General features: G+C 38.5%; 1 protein-coding gene across 12 annotated transcripts; it reads left to right on the top strand.

Annotated features, from left to right (window-relative positions):
* The first annotated feature begins 222 nt into the window (after positions 1-222).
* Positions 223-4,180, top strand: LOC100381458 (uncharacterized). 12 transcript variants are annotated; one of them, XM_008670020.4, is made up of 10 exons: positions 223-663; positions 1,105-1,337; positions 1,434-1,680; positions 1,770-1,814; positions 1,966-2,043; positions 2,264-2,511; positions 2,606-2,818; positions 2,893-2,985; positions 3,293-3,397; positions 3,479-4,180. In XM_008670020.4, the coding sequence occupies exons 2-10, from the start codon at positions 1,149-1,151 to the stop codon at positions 3,842-3,844; spliced, it is 1,584 nt and encodes a 527-aa protein (XP_008668242.1). In that variant the 5' UTR covers positions 223-663; positions 1,105-1,148; the 3' UTR covers positions 3,845-4,180. The 12 variants fall into 12 exon arrangements, with proteins under 12 accessions (XP_008668242.1, XP_008668246.1, XP_008668245.1 ...); XM_008670024.4 differs by having other exon boundaries at positions 1,969-2,037; XM_008670023.4 differs by having other exon boundaries at positions 1,437-1,680; positions 1,969-2,043.
* The last annotated feature ends 4,930 nt before the right edge of the window (positions 4,181-9,110 follow it).

A 9,110-nucleotide genomic window follows, 5' to 3' on the forward strand; every position in this document is an offset into this window, starting at 1 on the left:
GTCATGGTACAACCAAGCAAAAAAATGCCATTAGTCAGCCACCTTATTAGCTCATTGCAGATTGGGCCCATGTGTCAGGTATGAATTGCAAAGGTATTAAACCAGGAAAAAAAAGAATCCAGCAAAAGAGAATCGTCACCAAGGGATTCGAACCTGAGACCTCCTACAAGGAACCCGCCAGACTTACAACTAGGCTACTCATGCGACTTTGCTACCAGTCATATGTTATATCATTTTGTATATAAAATTTTACATTCTATTCTGCACACTTAACAAAACCGCCTAGATTGGATTCGTCCCCAATTCTCTGCCTCCGCCGCCAGGACGACGGCAAATCCGCCCACGCAAAATATCAGCCCAAGTGCCCATCGCCCAAGCTTCCTAGCTCACCCGCCGCCACCCACTAGCCAAATTCCCCATCCCTCTCCTGCCGCCACCCATCAGCCACATCTCTCCCTCCTACTCCCTCTCCGGCAGCCATCATCAGACAAGATCCCTCCCCCACCATCGAGCCATGTCGAGTCGAGTGCATCTTCTGCAAGCACGGCCATCTTACGAAACCCTAGCTGGCTCGAAGGACCACTACTGTCCGGCGCCCTGAACAACTTGGCATGATGCCGACGAAGGGTGGAGCAAACAAATCACAATGACATCGGGTAGTAGGTATATCACTCAACTCATCTCTCACTCTTAACTCCATCGATCGGAGTATTTAATTGGGTTTCACAACACGCAACACACCATTATGGAAAACTTCATTGCTACCTATACAGTTATCATCATTGACACTAAAGTACGGTTTGTTGTAGATATTGGAAGTTTTAAGAAGCAGTGACGACAATATATTTCCCGTTATGATAGAAAAATAGAAAAGTCGATTAAAATACAAAGTCAGCCCAACTGCCGGCTAGATAAATAGACTTGTTAAGTTCGTTTGTGTACATAAACTTCTTGACATGACTAAACACTTGGGGGTCTGTTTATCTAGGCTAATGTTTTCTTTTTAAATTTTGTCATTTAAAAGATTCTGAAGAAATCCTGTTTATCTAATGCATCATATATGTGTCCTTATCATTATGTTGTTCTTGTTTTCTCTCATCTTAGATCCACCATTGCATCCCTATGAAGAGGAGCGCCTTAGACAATGTATGAGGAACAATTCGAGGTTGCAACAACTTGGAATTCCTGCTTTAGTCAGCATGTGTGGGAACATAAATTCCATCTCTAGGAACAAAAAGCCAAATAACAGGGATAATGAAGATTCTGAATCTGAGTATGATCCTTCACATGACGATTCTATTGAAGGGGATTTGTTTGACCATGATGATCATAATAAGGTGATGGTTCCTCTTTCTTATTAGGGATGCATTTGTTTACTTGCTATTCAAATATGTCCATCTACTTTATTGATTGATTCATGCCTCCATTTCTAGAAGGGCTCAAAGGACACTAACAGAAGAACTATTCACATGGCTCCTGGTGGAATCAAGCCTCGAACTAAGAGAGTTTATGCAGAGCAACATACTACTAGAAATACAAGGTCAAAGAAAAGCATTGCTCAGCCTGACACAAGTCTAACACGAAGTGACATCTATGTGCCACCACCCTCGCTATCTCATTTGACCCAAGTTGGAGAAGTTGCTCGTAGCATTGAAAACCATAGAAAGACTAGTGTTGAAGGCTAGTTTTGTACTATGTTTCTTAGACTTTCATTCTATTAGTTGTGATTGCATGATGAATGCACTCTTACTGATTTCCTTTTATTTCAGCTAATGGCCCTACCCAGGTTGACAACACCCACATGGCCAATCGAGGTGAGGCCATTGCTCCACCTAATAAGGGGCACAACCAGATTGGCAACCCTAATGGGCACAACTAGATTGACATCGGCGATGATGAATTCTTACTACCATTATATTACTTTGATTGTATTGTGAGTGCATTCTTACTGTCTTCCTTTTTTAGAAGATGGCTTTGACCAATTTGATGACAACATGACCAACCAAGGGGAAGGCATTACCCAGCCTGGTGGAAAAGGTGATGGTATATTTCTATATTTACCATATTGCATATTACATCACTAGTTGCTTGCTAAACCTATCATGTGTCATTAGTTTCTACTTTACTGGATGTTCTTTTGACCTTTTCAATTAGATTCATGTGCCATGTGTCATTAGCTTGTCAATAGTCCATTGGATGATCATCTTTGATCCATGTTTGATGCACCTCACTTATTGCAATTTCTATGTGAATCTAAAACTAGGAGTAAATCAGCATAGAGAAAGGGGACTTAATATGGGACTTGGTCTCCAAAGGATGAACCGAGCTCGGCGTGGCAAACTGCCAATTGTCATTACTGAAGGAAGGATAAGGCCTGTGGCACCAATTGTTGCTGCAAAGTTTGCAACTGAGTGCAACATTGCAGTTCGGAATCATGTGCTTGTGCTTAAGTCATGGAAGGAATACGAGAAGCATCCTGGGCTCTTTAAATTGTTTACAGCAAAACTTAGTGTAAGTACAATCACTAAGCCTTTCTTTCTTCTTTAATGTGTTGCAAAGCTGTATGCAAAGCTGTACATTTCTCACGTACACTACAATTGTTTAGGCAAAGTTTGATATCAATACAGAAGATGCGCTAGTTAAAAATGCTTGTTTCCAAATGATGAGGAATGCACTGCGCCAACAACGATATAAGCTGAAGAAACAATATTTTGACCCTTTTCCGCTACATCTAGTGAGGAAAACATCTCCTATCAAATCGACAAGTGATGAACAATGGAATGACCTTGTGGAACATTGGAAAGGTCCAAAAAATATGGTATGTTGAAAAAATATTGCCTTGTACATGCTACTTTGACACATGCCTTATATGTATATTTTTGTTTGATGTAGGCGACATGTGAACATAACAAAGGCAACCGAGGCAAAGTTAAGTTCCATCAAACAACTGGATCTCGTAGCTATATGGTTCATGTAGAAAATTTGGTAAGTTACACATGTTTGTGCAGCCTTATATGCCCCTTCACAATTTGCCAATTATAGATTTAATCAGTGTATAAATTACAGAAATATAGTATTATGGAAAGTCATCTAGATTTTATCAAATGATACTCCCTGTTCCACAATGATTATATTGCCAAGATCAGTTTATTTATTTTTATTTGTTTAGAGCATTAGGTCTTGCTGCACAAAATATGAAATGCTAAATCTGTTTTAGTGTACATGCAGTTTCATAAAATAATCCTACTATCAAGTGTTGTGAACAAGATTACTGCATATAAATGTTTTTTAGGGGGACAAGTACATGGATCAAGAACCTGATGCATTGGATCTGTTCAAGGAGTGCCACTACAGTAAGAAAAAGCAAGGCTACACTTCCACTGTACAACTGGCTATTGTAAGGCAATATAATGCTTTTTGCAATGCTTATTTTAAATTGTCTCATGAAACAATTACATGTATGTTGATTGCATTCTAGACTCAAATGGAAGACAAGCGATCTACACCAGGAGAAGGTGAACAACCAATGTCTACGACTCAGGTTGTAGCTGATGTGCTTGCTGAGAACACAAAGAAGAATCGGTTTCTTCAAAATGTGGGAATCCAAAATGCACGACCTAGATCTAGTGTACAAAATATTGAAGCACAACTTGAAGTAGAGAGGAAGGCAAATGCAGAGCTTCAATCACTTGTCAGCATCCAACGTGAGCGCATGGATGTATTATTAAAGCAAGTGCATGAAGCAGAACTGGTAAGGATTAGAGAGCAAGAAGAGATGAAGAAGAAGCAAGATGCCATGGATGCTCAACTTGAGCTTATGCTAAGTCAGATTCAACCAAGTTAAAGCTAACTAGTATGGGGTGTTAGGCTTTGTTGGTACTTCTCTTTTGCTGATGCTATTGCATTCTATTGATGGATAAATACGTTTCAATCCATTTTTTGTCTATTGTGCTGCTAGAGTAGCTTTAGCGGCATGTGTGGTGTGTTGGAGTGGCTTACGTGTCAGTGGTTGGATACTTGCTGTAATGACATGCTATTGGATACTTGCATGTAATGACATGCTGGAGTGTGGTCAGTATTTTTTGTGATGAGATGCTGGATTAAAATCTGAGTTGTGATGTAATAGAATTCAACATTTTGTCATTATGTTCTGGATTATAATTAATATATATTTAAATTATTGTGTTTGCAAAAGCTGCGAAGCTGTCCATGGGCTAGAATGTTAATTGTAATGGGCTGAAACAAAATGGGCAAAAATTGCAATAAAAAGGTACATTCTAAGTGGGCCAAGCCCAATACAATTTGTATTAAATGGGCTGTGAACAACCAGCCACGTTGATACCCATGCCATGTAATCAGTTTAGTAGTGATGTGGCTATTCAATCCATGACGAATATTAGTCACATGTGGCAGCATTCTATGACATCTATTTTTGTCATTCGTTTTGGGCTCGGGTTGGATAGAAAGGGCCCAAGGCTGTTTTATGACAGCTAAGAAACGTCACGGATTGGTTTAATCTATGACGATTTGGTTTAGACGTCATGGCGTCTAATCTATGACGCTTAATACATGACAGAATTTAGAAACGTCACGGATACTACTTTATGACGTTTTTCCACGATACATGACAAATGGAGTTCGTCATGTATTAAGGTGAGTGTTGTAGTGTACTTCAACCAATACAACAACAAGTAATTACATTTATACCTTCGGCTCCGCACGAAGGAGAACACAAAGATGACCTTCGAAAAGTGAGTAATCGAGATTGCACGTTATGCTCTCTCTAATAACCCTCCCGAAAAAAGGTGAACAACACATGTCACACCCAGTTTTAGAAGGCAAACCATATGCGAACCATGTACGTGCCAGGATCAGAAACTCACGTACACAACGATTACATAATTGGACATCATCACACATTGCTTGAAAATAAAGAGCAGAAAAAGGTACTTTATTACATCAAGATGTCCAAGACATCCACAGAGTCATTAACATAGTCATTAATATTATTAAAGTGTAGAAAAGCGAACGTAGCAGATATGGCATTCATAGGCATCTGACTAGGGGTTTGCCACTAACAGATCTAGAACTCATCCTAGTCCCAGAACTCCTCAAAGTCCTCCATGTTCCTTGCATCTCCTCCTGAGCACTGAATACAGTGGAGACAGCCTAGGGTGGGGTGGGTTTTAAAGCAAGGGTGAGTATGCATCAACGTACTCAGCAAATGTCCCGTTTGGCTAAAGTGGACTAGCTGTATGTGGAGTTAAGGTTAAAGCAGTTGCTTTTAGTTGGTCAGGTTTTTATTATTAGTTGTAGAGCCAAATTTTAGTAATAAACCCAGTCATTACCCAAATGTACTCCCTATAAGAGGAAATACCAGAGATCAGAGTTATGTTCATCATCATTAACCATCATCATAAAAGTATCCAAAGTTCTTCTAATCAAAGAGGATCCCAAGGCTGCTCATAACCGTGAGCACGACTGATATACCAGTTTCTAACACTCTGTAGATGTTGCACACTTTACCCACGAGTCGTGATTCTCGTTCTGCCCGGAGATCATGACTCCCCATTGATCACTACCAAGGTGACCTGGCAGGGTCTCACTACGTAGCCTTTGCAAAGAATCCCCTAGTGCATATCTACTCGTTAGATTTAGCCAGTTGTACAAACACAATACTCCTCCCTAAGATGGGTGACTAACAAAACCAAAACGAATGAACCTTGGCACCCACCCTTAACAGAGCGAGCACTATGCCCCGGCCCCCATTGACGGCCCTCCGGCAAAGCCAACTACACCCCCAGGTTCATCTAATTATTCAGCTAAGGGCGTCCCATTCCATCCTCATGGTTGCACTGTTATCCCGGGTGGTCACTCAACAAACAGGTCCTTATGGAGAGGTACTCAGGAAACAGCCTGAGTCCCCTAAAGTATCACAAGATCATCATCAGGATAACATCATCGTATCATAAATATTCACGTCATGTTAGTTGATTAAAGTAAAGAAAAAGCATAAAGCTAACAATAATATCCCAAAAGGTAAACAAGGAGTAAATACAGACTAGTTAATCCTAAGGTTTCAATAATGTAATGCGAGACGATGAATTATAAAGTAAGTAGGACATAATAGGTCAGAGGACACTTGCCTTCACCAGGTTGTTGCTCAGGAAGATCTTCGGCAACACACTCAGGAACCATGGGCTGCTCGTTGTCTAAACAAAGCGGTCATGCATTCAATATATTTGGATAAAGACAAACAAATAATACAGCAATCATGTACAAACAAGTGAACACAAACTCAAAAGAACAGTGTAAACATAAGAGGTAAACTTAGGTTCTAGGGTGAACTAATACACCTAGAGGTTCGTGATTCTCTAAGTATTGACTATCTCGGGGATCATATAACTTAAATTCATGTATCTTAATAGGTTACCAAAATTATACCAGGGATGGTGTGACACCCCAGATGTCTATTTCGTATTATGTCAGGAGATTTATCCTAATCTCGGATGCTCAATGAAAATTTCTATTTCTCGATTGCATCTATCTCCTTTTATCAAGTTACTCATGAATGTTTTAATAAATTTGGAGTTATTTGATCTCAAGAACAGCCAAATTTGGAGCTTGTTAAAACTTTTTTGTTTCTTGAAGCAAACGCAAATTCGAAAGTCAATCTCGTCTCACAACTCCCGTCAAGACTCATTTACTCGGACTCTCGATAGTTGTTATGTTATCCAATCGGTGTCTGAATCCGTTTTCTCGATAGTCGGTCTATGTCCAAATACTTAGTCTGAATCCGCATTCTTTAGCGGAATCTCTATTATGCGAACCTCTAATTAATTCTTATGCAACTCGACTTGTTTTATCGATATCATAATTCATCTCTATCTATCAAGTGTATTCTAAAGAATTCTAGAAGTTTAAAGCAAATACTCATATGAAAAGATAAATCATATACATGCTTGAAACTGCTCGTCTGAACAAATGCTAATTTTGAAATTCAACAAAACCTTGTCATCTTACTCAAACAACTCTATCTCAACTTTACAACAAAAGTTATTAAGGGTCCATGCCATGAAAATGTCGAGGAAATACCCCGATTGCCTTAAAAATATAATTTGAAGCTTTATAATGATGCTAACTTGACCAAAGTGAAACTTCAATTTATATTCAAGATATGAGGTTTTACCTTTAATAAAAATTGTAGAACCTGTGTTATACAACAAATTTTATATTTAAATCAAGCCATGATTCAATCTCTAAGTATCTCAAAAAGTACCCTCAATACAGAATAAAAATCTGATTTCAGGATTCGAATTCTTCTAAGTCTAAAATCAGTGTCGTTCGAGTCGACGTCTCGCGTTCCCAATTTTTTGTTGAACAACTCAAGTTTCCCCAAATATAAAAGTTGTTACTAACTAATAGAGGCACAACATGTGAAAAGATGGCATTCATCCGATTCCGTTTCACATGCTTTGACACTCAGTTTTCACGAGTTTCCACTGTTTTCTAACCCACTGACAAACCAATTTTCGTGGGTCTACAACTCTCTAACCAATGCCCGAATCACCTTAAGTTCTGTACAAAAATTGTAGAGTGTAGATCAAGGAAGATATTTCGTGTAGTGACCAATATCTGAAAACAAGCAGAAAATATCAAAACACGCCGCCCAAGGTCGTCACTGTAGTACCTGCCACCTGCTGCAACTAGCTGACATGTCCAGAGCTTGGCTCTATAAATGGCAGCCCCTGCCCTCTTCTTCGCCCCCCCCATGCCATCCTCTCCTCTCATCTGTTCGAACGCAGGGACCTCTCCCTCCCATGGCTCTTGGCAGCAAGCTCCATCCATGGCCGAGCTCACCCCCTTTCACTGCTCCCACCACCTATGAATGCCCACTGCTTCTCTCCTTGGCTGTTGTTCACGTGAGGTAGAAGAAGACCCTTGGTGTCTATGACAAGTGTGCCCAAGGCCATGTCTAAAGGTGCACAAATTTGCAGATTTCTGTGTTGTGTTCAAAAATTCATATCTCGAGTTTTAGAGCTCCTAAAATTGTGAAAATTGTTTTGGTGGCTTCCTTATGAAATGCTCTAACTATTGGATCTATAAATTGGCATGTTTTAGTGGAAAAGGTTTTCTGTATAAATTCGTCTTTAAAAACTAGTTTACAAAACAAATGAACTTGCTTCTCTCTATAGTTTTAATTATAAAATCCAAAAATGATGAAACTTGTTTTGTTAGTTAGATGTTGTCATACTCTCGCTAAGAAAAATATAAAACTTATATGTTGTTCACTGTTTTCTTGGTGTGCTAATTAAAACATGTTAAATAGGGAAAAGAAGATTGATTTGCTTGTTATTTTTGGATCTGTAGCTCTATTGCTCCAAATAGATTGAAATTATTACATTACACCCTCTGTGTGATGCTTAGTGACTGTTAACAATTTCATGATTTATGGTCGATGTATCACTGAGTTAGTGATTTAACTTGTTTGATGCATATTATGTAGTTTTAAATGGTTTATAAATAATATATGGATGTAAAAATAGAAAATGGTGTTCCACTGTCCTTGAATGATGTTTTAGTGGCCTAATAAAACATAATATGGCATGTATCCACAGAAAATAATTAGTTTTAGATTTAACTTGCTCTCACATGCTTTATTGCATTAACAATTTGTTATTTTTGTAGTAAATACAATATAAAACCTGAGAATGTGAAATTTATTCATTAGTTATAATTTGTTATTAACTATGCCTCATAAAGATTCCAGCCCCAAATTAGATAGTTTCATATGGTGCTAAAATGACACACATTTCATAATTATAAGAAGAATTAGTGAAAAATTAGAAGTGAACAAAAGCGTGCATGTTTCTTGAAATGCTTAAGTGTCTTGATACAAATTGAAACTTGATAACTAAGTAATAATGATTTGAACTTGAGAAATTGGTGATAGTATCTCTCTATGAGTTTGCTTGGTGATTTAGGTAAGTGCTCTTGTGCTAGCAAACTAAAATTCCTGCGTGTACAGTTTTGGTTGTGCGTTCTAATTAAGTAAAATATGTTTTCTGTAGAAAAGTCATATAGAAAAGTTGTACATAACTTTTTTATCT

Source organism: Zea mays, chromosome 2 (genome assembly GCF_902167145.1).
Source record: "Zea mays cultivar B73 chromosome 2, Zm-B73-REFERENCE-NAM-5.0, whole genome shotgun sequence".
NCBI classification, from domain to species: domain Eukaryota; kingdom Viridiplantae; phylum Streptophyta; class Magnoliopsida; order Poales; family Poaceae; genus Zea; species Zea mays.